Source organism: Dama dama, chromosome 20 (genome assembly GCF_033118175.1).
Source record: "Dama dama isolate Ldn47 chromosome 20, ASM3311817v1, whole genome shotgun sequence".
Taxonomy (NCBI): Eukaryota; Metazoa; Chordata; class Mammalia; order Artiodactyla; family Cervidae; genus Dama; species Dama dama.
This window is the reverse complement of record NC_083700.1, coordinates 8,090,832-8,114,536: the sequence shown is the minus strand read 5'-3', so window position 1 is coordinate 8,114,536 and position 23,705 is coordinate 8,090,832. Positions and strand designations below refer to the sequence as shown.

The following is a 23,705-nucleotide window of genomic DNA, read 5'->3' as shown; positions in this document are numbered from 1 at the left end:
CTGGATGGATTCAGGTAACGATGTGAAAGCCCACTTTATAAACCATTTTTAGACTTCCTTGGGCTTCCCAGGTGGTGCTAGTTGCAAACAGCCTGACAGTCAATGCAGGAGACATAAGACTCAGGTTCGACCCCTGGGTTGGGAAGATCTCCTGGAGGAGGGCATGGCAACCCACTCCAGTATTCTTGCCTGGAGAATCCCATGGACAGAAAATCCTGACAGGCTATATAGTCCTTGGGGTCACAGAAGAGCTGGAGACGATCGAAGTGACTTAGCAGCAGCAGATAGACTTCCTCATGGGGGAGTAAAGGGAGAAGACATTATCTTTCCTCAGTACATCTCTGAATAAATGAATGTATGTTAAAAAAAAAATGTCATGTTCCCTTAAAATGGAAGCATGAATTTTCTTTTTACCACCTCTTTCTAATTTTTATTGTTAAACATTGTACTTCACAGGTTTGAAGCGTATTTTGCAGCTGAAAATGAGGGCATAAGCCTTTGGGCGCTGTGTTTATGCTCCCTTCTCTTTGAGAGAGAAGGATAGTACAGGAGAGCAGCATTCTGGCCTTTGTTCCTCATGCACATTCAGGTATAGAGACAGTCACTTTAGTTATTGTGAGCCTCAGTTTTTTTTTGTCTGTAAAATGGGAGAAATTACCTCATTGACTTCCTACCTGAGAGGGTTTTACAAAGATTTAATGCAGCGGTATGTAGGTTGGGGTCTTTGAACACCCCCTCATTTGGATTGTGACAACCCCCAAAGTATCTCTAGATATTTTCAGATGTCTTTTGGGAGCCCATCTATCACTAGGTGAGACCTCCTTCTGGTATGAATGAATGAACAACTTTAAGCTGATTGGGTGAGAGCCATCCTGGGGCTCAGAATGGTTTGAAAAGATTAAGGATTTACGCTGACTTCCCTGGTGGCTCAGGCAGTAAAGCATCTGCCTGCAATGCAGGAGACCTGGGTTCGATTCCTGGGTCAGGAAGATTCCCTGGAGAAGGAAATGGCAACCCACTCCAGTACTCTTGCCTAGAAAATCCCATGGACGGAGGAGCCTGGTGCAGGCTACTGTCCATGGGGTTGCAAAGAGTCCGACACGAGGGAGCGACCTCACTTTCACTTTCATGGAATTTAATGGGTTAGACAACAAGGTCCTCTGCAGCTGCTTCCCTGTGGTTGTGTTGAGTTTTATCAATAAAAGTATTGTATCCTTCATTCTGAAGAAGGAGAATATATCAGGCCGGTGAAATGATAAGAATAAAATCAATGTATGTAGAAGATTTGGTGGTGCTAGTGGTAAACAGTCCACCTACAATACAGGAGACGAAGAAGATGTGGGTTTGATCCCTGGGTAAGGAAAAAATCCCTTGGAGAAGGAAAAGGCAACCCACTCCAGTATTCTTTCCTGGGAAATCCCAGGAAATGGACGGAGGAGCCTAAGGGGCTGCAGTCCATGGGGTTGCAAAGAGTTGGATACGACCGAAGCAACTAGGCAGATTTGTAATTGCACAATTTTGTTGCAATTCATGAAATCTAAATTGAAATAGAATGTAAAAAATTTTGGAGGTAGATCTACCAGCAGATCTAGGTCCATCAGATATATGAAGATATACAAGCAGGGCAACAAGGAGGAACATGCAAAATGCTTATTTCTCAAAGTCATGAGACTGAGGTTTACTTGGAACAGGGGTGGCGGAGAGGGCTGGGCTCTGGCTAAGTCCTTGCTGCCTTGGTAATGGCCCTGTCCTGAAGTTATGGTCAGCACAGAGAAAAGAGCCTTTCAGAAGCGGGATAAATCACTTTGAGAACTCCACCCCTGTGGAGGGTGCTTGTAATGGAGATAGACAAGGAGAAAGAACACAATAAAGGGCTTGGAAGTTTGCACAGGAGGTTCTCCACGTCTGGTGTTCCTAGCCCTGGCAGCCCAGTCATGATCGGTGTAAATAAACCAGGTATTCATCAGTCAGTTCTGTTGCTCCAGCCCTGCCTTCCCCCATTGTTTTGCTACTTGGAAGAAAATGTTAGAGGGGGCACATTTCTTATAAGTTGTTTATTATTTTTTTTTATTAGGATCCAAAAGGGTTGATAAGAGCAGGTTGAAAGTGGGAATGAGAAAACCAAAATGGAACTATTTGGATATAAAAGAAGTAAGGAAAGTGCTTCAAAAAAGAACACAGAACTGTGTGGGGGAGAAAGTTTGATTTATAGACTGTATTATGTACATATTTTCAATTGAGCTCCTATCCTTACCTTTACATGTGAAACTAAAACAGAAGAGCCACATCGTTTTGCCAGCAGGTGGCACCGCAAGAACCTCCTATAAGAAAAGGGTGGCAAATGTAAGCAGGACCCTTAATATTTCACCTTTCAGGAAAAGTCTAGGCATCCATGTAGACTCATATTTTTGGTAACGTTAGCAATATGCGCATATTGCTTTAAATGGCTTCAGAAGATTCATCTCTCCATTTTTCATCCTAGCATTGCTCATTTAGTGAAACATGATACTCCCATAAAAGGGAAAAAAGACTAAGGTTTAAAACAAAATCTATATCTATATATTTGTATTGTTTGCTACAGTTGCTAAAGTGATTATGACTCATGTTACTGTGTGGATATAGGGGATGATTAAAGATGAAGTAACTTAGGTGTTCACCCTGTTCTCACATCCCTTTTCTGCTCTGGACTGTGAGGATTCCTTGTGCCCGAAGATCTCCCCAATGCTGAGCAATCTCTCAGACTCAGGGGGGATCCGGTGCCGGAGGTAGTGAGCTTTTCTGGCCTTTTCAAACAACTCCAAGTAGGTTGATGTTTGGGGCTTATCTTTGAAGTCTCCTCCACCTCCCACGGGATCCAGGGGGATTTGCTTCGCAGTGGTGTGGTCTGGCCTTGCGTTGGCATCATTTGATCTGGTCTCATCACCATGTGCCGGTTCACTACCACCAGCTGGGCTGGAACTGGGGCCTCCGTCTACAGTGCGGGTGGAGACGTCTTGATTTTGACAGAGAAGAGAGATGCTCTCGTTGGAGCCTTTTCCTTTTGGTGGGTTTATAGAATCTTTCTCTTGGGCTTGCAGCTTCTCTTCTATGAAGTGGGAAGTTCTGTTATTTTGAGACAGTGACTGCCTTTTGCTTTTCATGGGGTCCTTGGGACCAATGTGATGGAAAGGAGGCATCTGGGACTTGGTTTTGGATATTTCTTGAGTCGTATTTGTTGTCAGTGTGCTGGGAAAGAAGATAAGAAGAAAAACATTCTCTCAAAACTGATGAAGAGCTAATATTTATCATTTTCAAATTATTAGACCCTGGCTCCTTTTTGTGTAATATTAACTGAGGTAATAACGTGGGTGAACAGAGGATGAAGGGTGAGAATGGATGGTAACAATGTGGGGAAATGATTTTTTTTTCTTGTAAACTTTTTATTTTTATACTGGAGATTGGAGTATAGCCATTTAACAATGTTGTGATGGCTTCAGGTGCTCAACAAAGCCGCTCAGCCATACATACACATGTATCCAGTCTCCCCCAAACTCCACTCCCTTCCAGCCTGCCACATAACATTGAGCAGAGTTCCCTGTGCTATACAGGAGGTCTTTGTTGGTTATCTGTTTTAAATGCAACATTTTTCTTAAGAAGGAAAGGACAGCACTTTCTCAGGGGGAGGATGATTTAAAGAGGTCAGGAAAGAAGGACTCAATGGCATATGCATTAGTTCAGTAAGCATCTTCTTACCTAGCTTTGTTAGCCTGCAGAACTCTGTGCTTCTGTCCTCCCTGTGATGAGAGCGTGAGAACATTTTCTGGTCTCTTCTGACTTCCATTCCCAAAGTAAGAGCAGAGCTTTTTCTTGATGATATCTGCTTTGAGTTAATTAATAGGTGCTATGAGTTGAAATGTGGGTTTCCCAGGTGGCGCTAGTGGTAAAGAACTTGCCTGCCAATGCAGGAGACACAAGACACACAGATTTGATCCCTGGTTCAGGAAGATTCCCTGGAGAAAGGCATGGCAACCCACTCCTGTATTCCTGCCTGGAGAACCCCATGGACAGAGGAGCCTGGCGGGCTACAGTCCATAGGGTCGCAAAGAGTCGGGCATGGCTGAAGCGACTTAGCACACACATACACAAGTTGAACTGTATCCTTCCCAAATGTCATATGTAGAAGCCCGAATGCCCAGCACCTCAGAATGAAACCTTATTTGGAGACAGGGCCTTTACAGAGATAATTAAGTTAAGATGAGGCCATTAAGGTGAGCTGTTGACCATTATGACTGGTGTCATTATAATAAGGAGAAATTAGGATATAGAGACACAGATTGAGGGAAGGGGAAGGGAAGAGACACAGGGGAAGATGGCCACATACAAACCAAAGAGAGAGGCCTGGAACAGAGCCTTCTTTTCCAACTTTCAAAGGCACCACTCTGCCAGGACCCTAATTTTGGACTGTAGACCTCCAGAACTCTGAGAAGACATGCCTGTTGTTTACGCCAGCTAGTTAATGGCAACTTGGTAGGGTAGCCCTAAAAACTAACACAGTAAGAGAAGAAGGAAAAGAATGCCAGAACCTGGTTCTCTGGGCAGAGAAACCGTGTGTGAAGACCGCTGGATCACATTACACACTCGGCTGATCTGGCCTGAGGGATGGAAACAGAAAAACCTAAGGCAGCTCTCCAGTGTTTACCTAGAGTATGTTATAGAGGATTCAGAAACACTGAGGTCAGAGGTTTAAACTGGCTGGGACCGTGGAGGTTTTGTCTGAATGTTTTACTTGGCAAGCATGATGTTCTCAAAACAAAATGCCTGGGTGTGAGCTATACTTAGAGCCGGGGTCCTGTTGTTACATCCACCTTGATTGTGTGACCTCCTACCCACCTGCGCCAAGAGCTGCACCTTCTGGCCGTGAGTAAGTGGGTTTTTCTCTCTTTGACTTAATGTTTCAGAATCTTGTGGTCATAGCTGCTGTAGGGGACCTGGTTTGTTTTCAAGACATCTCAAGAGCTGGTCACTTGGAGTTGAAAGTCTTGTACTCGTTTGCTGTAAGCAAAGTGAGTTCCCTAAACCGACACTGGGGTTGGTAGGCACCAGGCAAAGGAAATATGACCAGATAAAGGGCCTCTAATTTATATTAAACTCCTAGTATTCTTTCATCTAATAACTTCTTGGTGGGGTAGTCAAGGCAAGAGATAGTCCTTTTAGGGTCTCTCTTCTATTGTCTTGAGTGTGTGTGTCTGTGTGTGTGTGTCCCCATCTAGTTATCCAATTTAACAGGGATGTTTGGGTGCCTACTTTGTGCCAGGGAGTATATTCTTCACTCTGGTTTTCTTCACCCTGGACATATAATTAATCATAAAGCTCTGACAATTCTGTACCCTAAATATCTCAAAATGCCGGCCCCCTTAAGATGCAATCTCACTTTCCAAATATCTTTATATACTCATTTTTTCCCTACCTGAATAATGCCCTAGTTTAGGCCTTTAAACCCTGGTCTGAACTCTGGAATCCTTCTATCTGGTCTTAAAGTTCCTTCTATCTACCTTAAAGTTTACTGCCAGAGTGATCCTTATCTCATTTGGAGATGTAATCTCCCCATTTTCAAACCCCATAGGGTGAAATCTAAACTCTTTTGCAAGATCTGTGAAGCTACTCATGATTGGAGACCCTGCCTGCTCTGCTTTGCCTCTAAATCTTACACCTGCCCCTTCTTATCACCCCTTACACCCCTCCAGGACTGAGCAACTTGTAGCAAGTCATTCTCATATATGCACGTTTGTACATACTGTTCTTACCGGGTGTAGAAACATTCCATGTGTTCTCATGACAAACCACCCACCACCCCTCCTCCACTCATCTTCATTCTCTTACTCCTCTAAGATTCTGTTCATACCCTGCCTCTGTTGGGACATCTCGCCTGAGCCCCTTTGCTAGACATGGGAACCTTCCCACGCTTCTGTTCTACTTTGTAAACAATGAATTTAGCAATTAGCATTTTCTGTTATAATTTTTTGTGAGCACAGTTACCTTCTAGTCCAAATGTGAGCATCTTGAGGGCACAGACTATGCTTTTCATATTTGTATTCTTGCCTCTATTGGAGTTGCTGTGTGTTTTGTAAAGTTTGGCCCATGAATCACCTGTCCCAGAGTAATCTGCCTTCGTGTCAACTCAGTTAAAAATGTGGACTTTGAGCCTGATTCCTAATCTACTGATGCAAATCTCTCTAGATGAGGACTGGGAATATGTATTTGAAGCAATCCACCAACTAGCATCTAGTTGAAACTCAGTAACAAGGTCATTAAGTGAATCATGGGAATGTATTGCCTAATACAGTGCCTGATAAATACCGAGACTTAATTCATATTGTTTTCTTCCTTCTTCTCTAGTCTTACTGTCAAGGAGTCTGAGGCACAGAGAGGATGTGACTTTCTAAAGTACATAGAGACAGAGACCCCTGAATCAAAGCTTTCTGCCTTCTGCCTAGACTCTTTTCATACCCCTCGTCTGTCAGGCAATCTCTCTAGTCACCAAAGACAGCCACCTCTCAAACACGATCTTTTGAACACCACTTTGAGAATAGGTATCTGGTCTGCAGGATCCTTTTTGGGAAATGAAGTGGGATTCAGCCAAACGGCTTCTAAGACTCTTTTCCCTTCTGTGAGCTCTCCTTCTTGTTTGGTTTAACTATTTGTTACAGACAGGGAAGTTGAAACTAGAGAAGTTCAGTTAGTTGCTCACTTACTCCTCTTTAAAACCCAAAGCTGGAGGCTAGAAATAAATCGTAGGCTAGACCTCTGGATATTACTCTTGGCCCTTGTGTCCATATATTAGCTGTGGAGACCTAAATGATTTTACATTGAATTGTGATAACTGACTTTCCTGTAGAACATGCTACATCATTTTCAGGGCTCCTGCCCCTGCCTTAAGTAAGAAGGGATTATAGTTTGAAGAGCTGAGATAGATAGATCCATTCTATGCTGTATATTAAAATATGATTATTTTACTATGGGAAAAATGAAAATAGTTTCTATAAATTGTATAACTATGGCAACCTTCAACAAAACTGTAGAAGTGTTTAATCCTGTAACAATCTTTTACTGATTGACTGATAACAGCAAACAGTTACATGGCACTTATTTTGTATTTAGGCATTGTTTCAAATGCTCACTGAATCCTCAAATGCCTCCATGAGGTAAGAAACATCAATTACATTTTATGTTGGAGAAAACTGAGGCAGAGGCAGGTCCAGTAAGCTGCTCAAGGCCTCACTGCTGGTAAGTGATAGAGTCAGGATTTCAACCCTGACAGTCTGGGTCCAAAGTCTGTATTCTCAGCCACCACAGTTTAATGGACAAAGATGCAATCACTGAGCAGGCAGTTTTATTTCCTTACTTTTTTTTACTGAATGGTGTGGACAGCTTTGGAAGATCTGAGATTCTGGATTCCATTGTGCAGCCCTTCCTTCTGTGAAGATCAATAGCTTACTAACTAGAAATTGACGTTTGAGGTTAGTAGCGTTAGTCTTGTTATAATTACTAAACTGTATAGTCTATGTTCATTGGATAGTCTTCTAAGTAATGTGTACATTTGGAAAGGATTATTCATTGGCAACAGAAGGTTTTATGGGAGTGAATTATTATAAAGAGTGTGAACTCGCAGCTTCTGGGTAAAGACAGCTCTTTGGGGAAATGACAGAAATACTTGCTCTTTGGCTTAAGAAGACAATGAAATCATAGTACCAATACACAGCAATTGCGTTTGCAAAATTTTCTTATCTAAGCAAAATCTGCAAGTTCCAGTGTCAATACACTTTGGAGTACAAGAAGGATAAGTTGAGAAATTCACTTTCTGCAGAAGAAAGGAAGACCCGACTGTCAGACTGGTGTGTTGAAAATAGCCAAGTGCTCTTTGCTCAGCCCTAGCAGAGGTCAGCCATTGTTACACACTGCTCTCCGGTCACTAATCCCAGGGAATTTTTTTTTTTTACTTCCTTTTCATAAGATGACTTGCACATTAATAGTTATTCAGTGAATGTTTGCTGACCAGGCATAGAAAAGAAGTGAAACCAAATCAACCCAGATATAAGAAAGTAGAACACCAAAGCTTTAAGCCAGAGAGAGCTCATTTGAAAGACTGGGAGCCTGAGAAGGGTTAGCTCAAGAAGGTTTGCATGTGCACGGCTCCAGGGAGCTGTATCATTGAGGGAGAGAAAGGTGGGCAGCCTAAAATCCAAGCTGAGATCAAGAGTTCTCTTACTGAGTGTCCAGTCCCTGAAAGGGCCCTCATCACCCAGTAGCGGGTACCACTCTGGCCTCAGCGAAGTGATGGCCAGCTGGCCTGCTCTGCCTGGCGGTCCCCGAAGCCGTACCTTGCTGCAGCCTCTGCAGTTCTTTCTGGAGCTGTCTCTGCTCCCTGGTCAGGGACTTCACGTGATACAGGCAGATGTCCTCTAGTCTCTGCAGGCTTTGGCTGAGTCTGGCTTCAGCCTGCTTCGCGCTTTTCCTCTCCAGATCGAAGTGCTTATGCAGGGGTCCCCTGACCATATGGCTCTCCATTCTCTTCATGATCTAGAGGCTATAGAACAAAATTCTCTCAGGCACTGTGTCAGACCTGATAAAGCAAAGTGGGGACCCGGACCCTGGCTTTTAACTGGAAGATCAGTGTTTGAATCTTGAGTATTTCTGAATACATAGCTGCCTAGTCAGATTAAGGTACACTATTAGAAAACTTTTCCCTGTCAACTAAAAAATTATTCACAGCATTAAAGCTGAGAGTTATGTTTTATTCAGTGGGAATTTTTAGAACTTCAAGCCTGGGAGGCAGGATTTCAAGTAACCCTGAGAAAACTGCTTTGAAGAGGAGGTGATATATACATATACATATACATATATCCTAATATATAGTTAGGGTATATAGGAGTTTGCAACAAAGGGCAGGTGGTGGGAACAAAAGATGACTGTTAACAAAAGAAAACCAGATATCTCAAGTTAAAGAATTTAGTGCTTTTCTTTGTATGGGAAGATTCAAGACTCTGGACTCACTGAAATCATTCCTTTACTATGCACCTCAGCTATCTGGGGCTAGTATCCTGTGTTTTCATGTTCTGAGTTTCCCTAGGGCTCACTCTGTGGAGTGACTGCAATCTGATAGCTGCTAGATAGCAGATATTTTTTCCTTCCTCAGTTCCCTCAGGGCTGACCAGCTCACTAGTGTTGGTGACTGCAATTTCTGATAACTGTGGCAATCTTTGTTTACTGATATGGCAGATAATATTTCATTTATCAGCCCTACAGTAACATGATTTTCCAGAGTGACATGGAAGTATCTAGGGCAAAGTCATTTCTCTGAGCCTTAGTCTCCTTGCCAATAAAAGAGTGATAGATTATAGGCTTTGTATATAATCCCCAATCAGGTTGCTATAAAGATCAAGTGAAAAGTACATGAATAAATTTTAGGGTAAAAATTATAAAAACACTTTACAGATGTAAGCCATCATGCGGCCTGTAATACTATCATGTGCCAGGTGCTGTGCTGAGGGCTGAGGGTAGTGGTGAATGAGACACAATTCCTGCTTTCAAAGAGCTTTTAGATTTACAACTCTGGAGTCTAATGTTGTTGTATAGCCGCTAAGTCATGTCCGACTCTCTGACACCATGGACTGTAACCTGCCAGGCTCCTCTGTCCATGGGATTCTCCAGGCAAGAATACTGGGGTGGGTCGCCGTTTCCTTATTTCAGGGGATCTTCCTGACCCAGGGATCAAACCTGAATCTCTTGTGTCTCCTGCATTGGCAGGCAGATTCTTTACCACTGAGTCATTTGGAGTCAAACGGTGCATGTCAAATCTGAACAATCAACATTTCAAAAGGTGAGGAGAGTGGGATCTGTTGGTTACAGAACAGTACGGGCATCCAGAACAAGTGGTCTGGGTAGCTGAAAGGAGCTTATCTTCCTCCTCTGGCTGTGTTGCGCTAATAGTCAGGGACACATCTTTCCTCCTCTTTGCTTCCTTCTCAATGTGTGTCTCAGAACTAAATGCACAATATGTGCCCAGGATACAAATGGATTACTCTTAATAAAGCTTTGGTGATAATAACACAGGAAAAAGCTTAGCATTAACAGGGAGTATAAGGTCAGGACACAGGAGGGAAAATTTTAAGACAGCTCGGTTTTAGTCTAAAATATAGACTAAACTTTTATTAAAGAACACGATGAGTAGTACTTACCTACAAATCTAGGGTTCTCCCTGTGAGAATGCTGCCTGCTTCTTTTGCTATGCCCGGCTGAGTTTTGAAAATGAGGCTGTTTTTCTTCAATAAATGTAGGAGCTTGGTGGTGGGGAGGTGGGGAGGTGAGTGGGAACTTTGGAGAGGGTTGTGGGGAGAATGTTGAACACACTTGAAAGCACTCTTCCATGCCACCTCCCTCATCAGGAATGCTAAGTGCCTGAATGCGGGCACCAATCCCAGAGCCTGAAGTAGCTCCATGAGTTAAGGGAGCCTGCCAGCCTCCAGCCCTCCCCTTGATGGGCCCACAGTGCTCCTTCCCGGCAGTATCCATGGGAGCCAAGAATGAAACCAAGGAGTGTCTTACTGTGTTCTCAGAGTCTCTCTCTCTCCCCGCCCCCTTCCACTCTGTCCTTCTTCTCTGACCGTATTGTTCCCCACCTCCCTCACAGTGTCAGTCCTACTTCTTGGAAACCAGATCAGGTTCTAAAAGAAGATACTCGTTTTTTTTTGCCTTTTTTTTTTTTTTTTCGGTCAGATTGTACACATTTTGTGCAGGAGAGTAATATGTTTATTTTGTATTATCACACTCTGTACTGACTTTCTCCAGACTTCTAACCAAGTATGTACCTCTGTACTTATTTAAGGTTTTGAGAGTTGTCACAACAGACAAGCAAAGTGAAACTTAAATCAACTTTTGTTATCATATATTGGACTCTGTGATAGAAGGCCAGCTGAACTATTGATTGTGGAACAAGATATTAAGTTTTACTGTTGATATTAAGATTCTTACTGTTGCCTTAAGGCTTCATCTGAAAATGAGAGGCATTAATGTGCCACAGTCTAAAGAGAACTGTCAACACCAGGACCTATTAATTCCCCCAGAGCTTACTGAGAGGCAGCTAAATAGACCCTATTACCCACAGTCATCACCTAGCAAACAAGCTATTATAAGGAGATTACTGACAAAATGGAGAGGGAAATCTATTATTCTCTCTGTAGGAGGTAATGCCTTTCCCATTTCTTCCCATGAGGTAATTCTCTCACCTCCAGAATTTAAATGAATGGGAATGGGGTTCCAGAAGATGGGGTTTCATAAAATGTTGTGCCTATACTTCATGGCAAATAGATGGGGAAACAGTGGAAATAGTGACAGATTTTATTTTTTTGGGCTCCAAAATTACTGCAGATGAAGTTAAAAGATGCTTGCTCCTTGGAAGAAAAGTTATGACTAACCTAGACAGCTTATTAAAAAGCAGAGACATTACTTTGCCAACAAAGGTCTGTCTAGTCAAAGCTGTGGTTTTTCCAGTAGTCATGTATGGATGTGAGAGTTGAGCTATAAAGAAAGCTGAGCACTAAATAATTGATGCTTTTGAACTATGGTATTGGAGAAGACTCTTGAGAGTCTCTTGGACTGTAAGGAGATCCAACCAGTTCACCCTAAAGGAGATAAATCCTGAATATTCATTGGAAGGACTGATGCTAAAGCTGAAACTCCAATACTTTGGCCACCTGATGCAAAGAACTGACTCACTTGAAAAGATCCTGATGCTGGGAAAGATTGAAGGTGGGAGAAGGGGACAACAGAGGAAGAGATGGTTGGATGGCATCATCGACTCAATGAACATGAGTTTGAGTAAACTCCAGGAGTTGGTGATGGACAGGGAGGCCTGAGGTGCTGCAGTCCATGGGGTTGCAAAAAGTTGGACATGTCTGAGTGACTGAACTGAACTGAACACAAGAAGAGACTGACACCTCCTTCCCCAGCTGGAAACTTGGTGAATTGCAGGACCACAGGTCAACCCCCACTCCAACCATCTGTTGCCACCAGAGCTGATAGTGAGAGATTCTTAGAAAACCTTGGTTACTTCATGTCATCTTGAGAGAAAGAGATGAAAAGGGAAGGCATGCAGAAACAATTTAAGAATGAACATTAGTGTGTGAGCCTGGGAAAGGAATGGTGGCCAAACCCACCCTAGTACCTGTTGGCCCTTCGAGTGTGTCAAAGCGGACTCTAGCAGTTTCCTTGCTTGGTGTGAAGGAGGATAGAGATTATGCAAGGGAGCAGAAACCACGGCATTGCCCTTGGAAGACTCTAGGTCAGATACAGCAGTCCTTTACTCAGAGCAGGGCAAGGTGGAGTGGTGACAGCAGGAATCTCATTAAAGGTGATTTTTTGCTCATATCAGTAAATAAGGATGTCACAGTCATCAGTGATTGCAGCTCTCCAGTGTGGGCCTTGGGGCCTTGGGGCTCTGGGAAAGGAGAAAAATAGCTACAATCTCACAGCCGTCAGACCGCAGCCAATCCCGGGGGAACTCAGGACGTGAAAGGACACAGGATCCTGGCCCAGGGGAGCTGAGAAGGAATGAGTTCAGTGAGCCCAGACTCTCGCATCTTCCCCCACACAGGAAAGTGCTGAACTCCTTACCTTGGGATATCTGGTTTTCTTTAATTAGCAATAATCTTTTGATGTTCAGACCACCTGCCCCTTGTTACAAAACATCTGTGTAACCTGGTTCTTCCCCTTGCCTCCTCAGAGCAGATCTCTCAGGCTCACTTGAGATGCTGTCCCCTGGGTTTGAAGTCCTAAAAGTTCTCATTGAATAAAACATAACTGTCAACTTTTAGGTTGTGAATATTTTTCAAGTTGACAAAAAGAACATATCTTAAGAGCAGAGCATAGCAGGAGCACATGGATTATGACTGATCGAGGAAAGACCAGCAATGCCTCAGCCCTACAAAAGTACGAGTTATACAAGACCTATATTGTTCCCCTTCTCCAAGTCCCCTGGAGTCCACTGAGAAAAGGGTTTAAAGGATTTAAAGGATCAAATAAAGGGAACTTTATTTGAGATTGGAACTTCAAAGTGGACTGGAATTTTTTTTTTGCTACCAACATGGCCAGGAAAGTGTAGGATCTGCCTCTGATATCATTAAAGGACAAGAACAAATAAAAAAGATGATGATTTGAAATATAAAACTCTAATTCCTATATCATGTCCCTGATGTCATTACTAGGGAAAAGAAGTTTAAATTGCTCCTTAAAATGAATTTTACAGAATGGATGTTATTTATTCACATTCATATACTTATCTGTCTCTGTATTATATGGAAGCATCATTCTTTTGTAGTCAAATACATCTGAGATCAAATAATCATTCTGTCATTTAATAAGTTATATGACTTTTTTCATTAATTCTGCCATATCCCCTACTCTCCTTAGCTATGAAGGGTTATAATATCTTCATCATGGGGTTCTGGTAGAATTTAATGAAAGAATGAACACAAAGTGTTTGGTACATAGTATATGTTCAATAAACATTAGTCCCAGTTTCTAGCAAAGATGGAGCAACAGGGAGTAGATTACTCTTCCATATGAAACAATTTGAAAAATCAGAAAAAATTTATGAAATAATGTGGTTTATTTTTAACACAGGATGTGAGGCAGTGGGATGATGCTCCCTGAGAAAGTAGAAACAAACCAAGGGACCTTTATTATTGCCCCAGCTTGCTGCCTAGAAAGAATTTCCAGGTCACATCATGGAGAGGGGACAGCCAAGCAATGGATTTCCTAAGAAGACAGAGGTAGAAATCCAGAAAGGCCAAGACAGCTAGGAATAGCAGGGCAGAGTACCAGATCAAAGAAGCACAATGATTTCAAAGCAGAAGAAACATGAATAAAACTACCCCAAGGCATATAAAATCAAATTGCTAAAAAAGTAATAAAGAAATATGTTTAAAAATAACCAGAGAGAAAAAAGACACATTATATAAGAACACAGTTAAGAATTATAGCAGACTTTCTGTCAGAAACAATTCAAGCCAGAAGATAGTGAAATAAGATTTTTAAAGCTCTTTAGAAGTGTGTGTGGGGGGGGGGAACCTTAGAATTCTATACTCTGCAAAATATCTTTAATATCAATGGCAGATTGAAGAATTTTTCAGTCATACAAAAGCATCAATAATTCTTCATCAACAGGTGTACAGTCCAAGAAATGTTAAAGCAGTCCTTGAAGCAGAAAGAGAATTACACCAGATGGAAATTCAAATCTACATGAAGGGATGAAGGGTCCAGGAAAGACAAATTACATGGGTAAATATAAAGATGGTTTCTCTTATCACTTAAGTCTCTGTAAAATAAAGTTGATGGTTTCAGTTCAGTTCAGTCGCTCAGTTATGTCCAACTCTTTGCGACCCCATGAACTGCAGCATGCCAGGTGTCTCAGTGCATCACCAACTCCCGGAGTTTACCCAAACTCATGTCTATTGAGAGGGTGATGCCATCCAACCATCTCATCCTCTGTCGTACCCTTCTCCTCCCGCCCTCACGCTTTCCTACCATCAGGATCTTTTCCAATGAGTCAGCTCTCCGCATGAGGTGGCCAAAGTACAGGAGTTTCAGCTTCAGCATCAGTCCTTCCAATGAACACACAAGACTGATCTCCTTTAGGATGGACTGGTTGGATCTCCTTGCAGTCCAAGGGACTCTCAAAAGTCTTCTCCAACACCACAGTTCAAAAGCATCAGTTCTTCGGTGCTCAGCTTTCTTCACAGTCCAACTCTCACATCCATACATGACCACTGGAAAAACCATAGCCTTGACTAGATGGACATTTGTTGGCAAGGTAATGTCTCTGCTTTTTAATATGCTATCTAGGTTGGTCATAACTTTCCTTCCAAGGAGTAAGCGTCTTTTAATTTCATGGTTGCAATCACCATCTGCAGTGATTTTGGAGCCCAAAAGAATAAAGTCAGCCACTGTTTCCACTGTTTCCCCATCTATTTCCCATGAAGTGATGGGACTAGATACCATGATCTTAGTTTTCTGAATGTTGAGCTTTAAGCCAACTTTTTCACTCTCCTCTTTCACTTTCATCAAGAGGCTCTTTAGTTCTTCACTTTCTGCCATAAGGGTGGTGTCATCTGCATATCTGAGGTTATTGATATTTCTCCCAGCAATCTTGATTCCAGCTTGTGCTTCCTCCAGCCCAGCGTTTCTCATGATGTGCTCTGCACATAAGTTAAATAAGTAGGGTGACAATATTCAGCCTTCACGTAATCCTTTTCCTATTTGGAACTAGTCTGTTGTCCCATATCTGGTTCTAACTGTTGCTTCCTGACTTGCATATAGGTTTCTCAAGAGGCAGGTCAGGTGGTCTGGTATTCCTACCTCTTTCAGAATTTTCCACAGTTTATTGTGATCCACACAGTCAAAGGCTTTGGCATAGTCAATCCTGGAGTAAATGGCAACCCACTCTAGTATTCTTACCTGGGAAATCCCATGAACAGAGGAGTCTGGTGGGCTACAGTCCATGGGGTTGCAGAGTCAGAAATGACAGAGCAACTAACACACAGGTGGAGAATGGTAAGTTCATGCTGAGCACAGGTTCCTGGAACATGGCCCTGTTACCTTCACTACCAACCAGTCAGAAGACAGTCACATACCCTGCAGCTCTCACCCCAAATATTGCTATAAAAACTACCCCCAGGACTTCTCTGGTGATGCAGTGGATAAGAATCTCCCTGCCAATGCAGGGGACACACCTTTGATCCCTGGTCCAGGAAGATTCCATCTGCCACAGAGCAACTAATCCCATATGCCATAGCTCCAGCCTGAGCTCCAGAGTCCACAAGCTGCAACTACTGAGCCTGTGTGCTTCGACTACTGAAGCCTGGGCACCTACAGCCTATGCTTTGCAAAAAGGGAAGCCACCACAATCAACCCACGCACCACAATTGGTGAGTAACCCCCCTCTCTGCACTAGAACAGTAAGGAAAGACCCAACACAACTGAAAAAAAAAAAAGTCTTCTCTCCCCAAACAATCAGGGAGTTTGGGGTTTTTTAGCATGAGCCACCTGTCCTCCCTGCTTGATCCTGCAATAAACCTTTCTTTGCTTCAAGCTCTGACACTTTGGTTTGTTTGGCCTCACTGTACGTTGGGCAAATGAACTGAACTTGTGTTTGGTAACACTTCCATAACATAGATGGACCTAGAGATTATTATACTAAGTGAAGTAAGCCAGACAGAGAAAAACAAATATATATTGTTATATATGACACCACACTTATGGCAGAAAGTGAAGAGGAACTAAAAAGCCTCTTGATGAAAGTGAAAGAAGAGAGTGAAAAAGTTGGCTTTAAGCTCAACATTCAGAAAACTAAAATCATGGCATCTGGTTCCATCACCTCATGGCAAATAGATGGGGAAACAGTGGAAACAGTGTCAGACTTTATTTTTTTGGGCTCCAAAATCACTGCAGATGGTGATTGCAACCATGAAATTAAAAGACGCTTACTCCTTGGAAGGAAAGTTATGACCAACCTAGATAGCATATTAAAAAGCAGAGACATTACTTTGCCAACACAGGTCTGTCTAGTCAAGGCTATGGTTTTTCCAGTGGTCATGTATGGATGTGAGAGTTGGACTGTGAAGAAAGCTGAGTGCCGAAGAATTGATGCTTTTGAACTGTGGTGTTGGAGAAGACTCTTGAGAGTTCCTTGGACTGCAAGGAGATCCAACCAGTCCATCCTAAAGGAGACCAGTCCTGGGTGTTCATTGGAAGGACTGATGCTGAAGCTGAAACTACAATACTTTGGCCACCTCATGTGAAGAGCTGACTCACAGGAAAAGACCCTGATGCTGGGAGGGATTGGGGGCAGGAGGAGAAGGGGATGACAGAGGATGAGATGGCTGGATGGCATCACCGACTCAATGGACATGAGTTTGAGTAAACTCCGGGAGTTGGTAATGGACAGGGAGGCCTGGTGTGCTGCGATTCATGGGGTCGCAAAGAGTCGGACACGACTGAGTGACTGAACTGAACTGAACTGAAAAGGAAAAAAAAAAGGCACAAAAGAAAAGATACAAGTAAACTTATTTACAAAACAGAAATAGAGCCACAAACACAGAAAACAAACTTATGATTACCAAAGCTGAGGAAGGGGGGAATAAATTAGAAGGTTAGGATTAAACAAATATAGTTGATGGTTCAAAGCAAAATGCAATAATATATTGTGAGATTTATAGTGTGTAAGGAAGTAGAACACATGACAACGATAGTATAAATTTCAAATGGGAAGAAATGGAAGTATACTGTTATAAGATTCTTATACTATGTATGAAACAGTATAAAATCTCTTGAAGGCAGACTGTAATAAGTCATAGCTGTATACTCTAAACTCTAAAGCAGCCTCTAAAATAATATATAAAAGAATTATAACTAATTAATTAACAAATGTGATAAAATGGAATCATAAGAAATATTGGATCTAAAATAAGTCAGAAAAAGAATCAGAAAATAAAGAAGACTACATAAAAAGGAAATAGCAAGATTACAGATTTAAACTTAATTTTATTAAGAATCACAGTAAATATAAACACTTGATTAAAAACCAGAAATTGTCAGGTCAAATTAAAGGACAAGAGCCACAATATATAGTGCTGCCAACACATCAAAACAAAGCAAAATTTCAGTATAAAGATGCAAATAGGTGAAGAATAGAAGTGGAAAAAGATATATGAGGTTAACACTAATTTAAAGAAATCAGGATTAGCTATACTAACACATGGGCTTCCCAGGTAGCTCAGTGGTAAAGAATCCACTTGCCAATATAGGGGAGGCAGGAGATGTGGGTTTGATCCCTGGATCAGGCAGATCCCTGAAGAAGGGAATGGCAACCCACTCCAGTATTCTTGGCTGGAAAATCCCACAGAGAGAGGAGCCTGGTTCATGGGGTTGCAAAGAGTCCAACAAGATTGAGTGACTGAGTACACACACACATGCACACACCCACTAATACATAAAAAATTATCTTCAGAACCAATAATATAAACAATGATCAAGAGAGTCATTTCTCAATGATGATGAATCTCAATGATGCATCAAGGAAATATTGAAAATCCATAATATTTTTGCTTCTGATAGCAGAACTCCCGAATACATAACACAAAGCAGATAGAACTGTGTGGGAATATCTATATATCCACAGTTGTAGTCAGTGATTTCAGCACTTCTTTCTCAGTAATTTGTAGAATTTGCATAAAGAAAATTAGTAAGGATAAAAGAAACAAACAACACTACTAACTAACTTGGCCAAATTGACATTTATAGAATATTCCACCTGGAAACCACAGAATACTCTTTCTCTTCCAGTGCACAGGAATGTTTATCTGGATAGATCATATTCTGGGTCATAAAATGTTTTAATAAAAGTATTGAAATAACAAAGTGTATTCTTTGACTGCAGTGAAACACAATTATAAATCAAAATAGAACGATAACTTGAAAATTCTGCTAATATTTGGAAATAAAATAATATACTTCAAAAAAAGCATATTATTTTATTTCCAAGTATTAGCAGAATTTTCAAGATATCATTCTATTTTGATTTATACTTTTGTGGTGCTGCGATTCATGGGGTCACAAAGGGTCAGACACGACTGAGCGACTGAACCAAACTGAACTGAAATAACCCATAGACCAGCCATAGTGCTGATCTGTGTGTGGGAATCTGGCTGGTGCCACTCTTCCAGTGGGCATCTGCCCTGGAAGGTCTCCCCCAGAGAATTGAATGGAGAACACTGAGGGCCTTGCTGGTCTCACCTTCTCATACGTAAAAGAGACAAGCACTAAGGATTTCCTGTGTAGAACAGGGAACCATATTCAATGGAAAATAAAATAAAAAAATTTCATTGGATCATTTTGCTGTATGCCTGAAACTAACACAATATTTTAAATCAACTCTACTCCAGTAAAATAAGTAAATAACCCATATATTAAAAATTAAATCAAACAGGAAATTAGACTGCTTTGATACGAATGAGTTATGACAAGCAAATGAAAATTGTGAGATGAAATAAAGCAGTACTTAGGAGGAAATTTATAGCACAAAAATGCTTATATTCTAAAGAAGAAAGCTCTCAGGTCAATTAGCTTAGTTAATACTTTGTAGGATTACAAAAAGAAGAGAAAATCAAGCACAAAGTAGAAGAAGTAATGAAATAATAAAGAATATCAAGCAACAAAATTAAAAGAAAAAATCAATGAAATCAAAAGTTGATTCTTTGAGAAGATCAATAAAAATTTAAATTTTGGTTCTAATTCTATGAAAAATGCCATTGGTGATTTGACAGGGATTGCATTGAATCTGTAGATTGCCTTGGATAGTGCAGTCATTTTGACAACACTGGCTCTTCCAACCCAAGAGCATGCTTTATCTTACATCTGTTTATGTCATATTTGATTTCTTTCATTAGCATCTTATCTAATAGTTTTTGGCATATAAGTGTTTTGTCTTCTTAGGTGGGTTTATTCCTAGGTATTTTATTCTTTTTGATGTGGTGGTAAATGGGATTGCTTCTTTATCTTTCTGATCTTTCATTAGTCGTGCACAGACAAGAAACTGATTTCTGTGTATTAATTTCATATCCTGCAACTTTACAGAATTCATTGATGAGCTCTAATTGTTTTCTAGTAGTATCTTTAGGATTTCTTATATATAGTATCACATCATCTGCAAACAGTGACAGTTTTACTTCTTTTCCGATTTGTATTCTCTTTATATATTTATTTTTTATCTCTGATTGATATGATTAGGACTTCCAAACTATGTTGAATAAAAGTGGTGAGAGTGGACATTCTTGTGTTTTTCTTGATCTTAGAATAAATGCTGTCAGCTTTTCACCATTGAGTATGATGTTAGATGTGAATTTGTCATATATGGCCCTTTGAATGGAGACACAGAAGACCCTGAATAGCCAAAGCAATCTTGAAAAAGAAAAATGGAGCTGTAGAAATCAGGCTCTCTGATGTCAGACTATATTACAAAGCTATAGTCATCAAAAGAGTATGGTACTGGCACAAAAACAGAATTATAGACTAATTGAACAGGATAGAAAGAAATTAACCCACACATCTATGGTCAATTAATCTATGACAAAGGAAGCAAGATTATACAATGAGAAAAAGACAGTTTTTCCAATAAATGATACTGGGAAAATGGGCAGCTACATGTAAAAGAAAATAAATTAGAATCTTCTTTAACACCATACACAAAAATAAACATAAATGGATTAAAAACCTAAATGTTTGACCAGATACTATAGAACTCTTAGAGGAAAACATAAGCAGAACACTCTTTGATATAAATCACAGCAATATCTTTTTCAAGCCATCTCCTAGAGTAATGGAAATGAAAACAAAAATAAACAAATGAGACTTAATTAAGCAAAAAAGCTTTTGCACAGCAAAGGAAACCATAGACAAACTGAGAAGACCACCTACAGAATGGGAGAAAATATTTGCAAACTATATGACTGATGTGGATTAGTCCTGAAAATTTACAAACCGCTCATGTGGCTCAATGTAAAAAAGAAACAAACAACCCAATCAAAAATTGGACAGAAAACCTATATAGACATTTCTCCAAAGAAGACATACAAATAGCCAAGAGGCACATGAAAAGATGCTAAACTTTGATATTAGAGAAATCCATTCAATACTACAATGAGATAACATCTCACACTGCTCAGAATGGCCATCATCAAAAAAATCTACAAACAATAAATGTGGGAGAGGGTGTGGAGAAGAAAGAATCCTCTTACACTGTTGGTGGGAGTGTATATCATGACAGTCACTATGGAGAACAATATCATTTCTTAAAAAACTAAACATAGAACTACAATGTGATCCTGCAATCCCACTCCTGGGCATTTGTTGTTGTTCAGTTGCTAAGTCTTGCTGGGCCCCATGAACTGAAACATTCCAGGCTTCCCTGTCCTTCACTATCTCCTGGAGTTTGCCCAAACTCATGTCCATTGAGTTGGTGATGCCATCCAGCCATCTCACCCTCAGTCACACCCTTTTCCCCCTGTTCTCAATCTTTCCCATCATCAAGGTCTTTTCCAATGAGTTGGTTCTTTGCATCAGGTGGCCAAAGGATTGGAGCTTCAGCTTCAGCATCAGTCCTTCCAATGAATATTCAGGACTGATTTCCTTTAGGATTAACTGGTTTGATCTCCTTGCTGTCCAAGGGACTCTCAAGAGCCTTCTCCAGCACCATGGTTCTAAGGCACCAATCCTTTGGAGCTCAGCCTTTTTTATTGTCCAGCTCTCACCTCTGTACATGACTACTGAAAAAACCAGAGCTTTGACTATATGGACCTTTGTCAGCAAAGTGATGTCTCTGCTTTTTAATACACTGTCTAGGTTTGTCAAAGCTTTTCTTCCAGGAGCAAGTGTCTTTTAATTTCATGGCTGCAGTCACCATCTGTGGTGATCTTGGAGCCCAAGAAAATAAAATCTGACACTGTTTCCATTTGTTCCCCATCTATTTGCCATGAAGTGTTGGGATCAGATGCCATGATCTTAGTTTTTTGAATGCTGAGTCTTAATCCAGCTTTTTCTATCTCTTCTTTCACCTTCTTCAAGAGGCTCTTTAGTTCTTCTCTTTCTGCCATTAGGATGGTATGATCTGCATATCTGAGGTTGTTGATATTTCTCCTGGAAATCTTGATTCCAGCTGGTGATTCATCCAGCCTGGCATTTTGTACAATGTACTCTGCATAGAAGTTAAATAAGCAAGGTGACAATACACAGCCTTGACATATTCCTTTCCCAATTTGGAATCACCTGTTGTTCTATGTCCAGTTGTAACTATTGCTTCTTGACCTGCATACAGACTTCCTAGTAGATAGGTAAGGTGATCTGATATTCCAATCTCCTTAAGAATTTTCTGCAGCTTGTTGTATCCACATAGTCAAAGGCTTTGGCACAGTCAATGAAACAGAAGTTTTTCTGGAATTTCCTGGCTTATTCTGTGATTCAACAGCTGATGGAAATTTGATCTCTGGTTCCTCTGCCTTTTCTAAATCCAGCTTGTACATCAGGAAATTCTTGATTCACATACTGCTGAAACCTAACTTGAAGAATCTTGAGCATAATTTTGCTTCTGGGCATATATGGTTTGAAAAGATACATGTATCACAATGTTCACTACAGAGCCATTTACAATAGGCAAGACATGAACACAGGTGAATGCCCATTGACAGGTGAATGCCCACTGACAGGTGAATGGATAAAGAAGATGTGTTTCATATATACAATGGAATATTACTCAGCCTTTTAAAAGAATGAAATAATGACATTTTCACCAATATTGTTGGACCTGGAGACTATCATACGAAGTGAAGTATATCAGAGACAGATAAATATCATATGATATTGCTTATATGATACATATCATATTGTTAAAATGATACAAATGAATCTATTTACAAAACAGAAACAGACTCACAGACTTAGAGAATGAACTTCTGATTAGCAGGGTGGAAGAGTGAAGGCAAGGGGTAGATTCAGAGTTTAGGACTGACATGTACACTCTGCTACATTTAAGATAACCAACAAAGAATTACTGTATAGCACAGGGAAATCTGCTCAACCTAAATGAGATAAAACTAAAAATGTATATACATAACTGAAGCACTTTGCTGTACCCCCGAAACTAACCTAACACTAACATGACAAAGCTAATCAACTTTGCTCTAATATAAAAAAAAAATTTAAAAAGCTTTAAATTTCTATGTAGACTAATCAGGAAAAAGAGATAGAAAACAAATATGAAGAATTTCAGGAATGAGGGAGGGAGCATCACTACAGATTCTACAGATATTAAAAGCTAATAAGGGAATATTATAAACAAATTTATACCAATAAATTTGACATATTAGATGAAAAAAACATATTAGGCCAAAGTTCATTCAAGAAAAAATAGATCATGTAAATGTCCTTATACATATGAAAGAAACCTTCCCACAGAGAAAAGTGGGCTATTCCACCACATATTTAAGGAAGAAATAATACCAATTTTATGGAAAATCTCTCAGAAAATAGAAGAGCAGGAAAATACTTCCCAATTATTTTTACACAGAGGTCAGCATTACCTTGCTACCAAAACCAGAAAGCGACATTACAAGAAATGAATGCTATAGAACGTTTTTCATAATCATAAATGCAAAGATGTAAAGATTTTAGTCTATCCAATCAAATACAAACTTATGTAAAAAGAATAACTCATTCATTCATTTACATTATGAACAAATATGACCTTCCCAAGAATGCAAGGGTAATTTAACACTGAAAAAAATCAAAGTGGGTCATAGTAACAGACTAAAAAAAAAAAGTACATGATTAGCTCAATAAAGTTAATAAAAGGATATAACAAAGTCCAAAATCCATTTTTGAAAAATCTCTCAGCAACTCAGGATTAGAAGGGAATTTGCTCATTCTCATAAAGGGTATATATGAAAAGTTGAAATGTAACATCATGCTTCATGGTGAAAGACTGAATTGTTTCTGGTAAGATGAGGGGCAAGGCAAGGATGTCTGCTCTTACCACTTTCATTCAACATTGCACCAGAAGTCTAGCCAGTGCAATAAAACAAAATTAAAAAGAAACAAAATGAATCCAGATTGAAAATGGAATC

At 40.4% G+C, this 23,705-nt stretch overlaps 1 protein-coding gene across 1 annotated transcript; it reads right to left on the bottom strand.

Moving 5' to 3' along the window:
- Positions 1-1,701: 1,701 nt before the first annotated feature.
- On the bottom strand, positions 1,702-10,351 carry CCDC190 (coiled-coil domain containing 190). Its single transcript, XM_061119794.1, has 4 exons — positions 10,215-10,351; positions 8,358-8,563; positions 3,733-3,856; positions 1,702-3,225 (listed from the first exon to the last, which is right to left on the bottom strand). Exons 2-4 carry the CDS (start codon positions 8,551-8,553, stop codon positions 2,646-2,648), a joined length of 900 nt encoding a protein of 299 aa, XP_060975777.1. The 5' UTR covers positions 8,554-8,563; positions 10,215-10,351; the 3' UTR covers positions 1,702-2,645.
- Between the last annotated feature and the right edge of the window lie 13,354 nt (positions 10,352-23,705).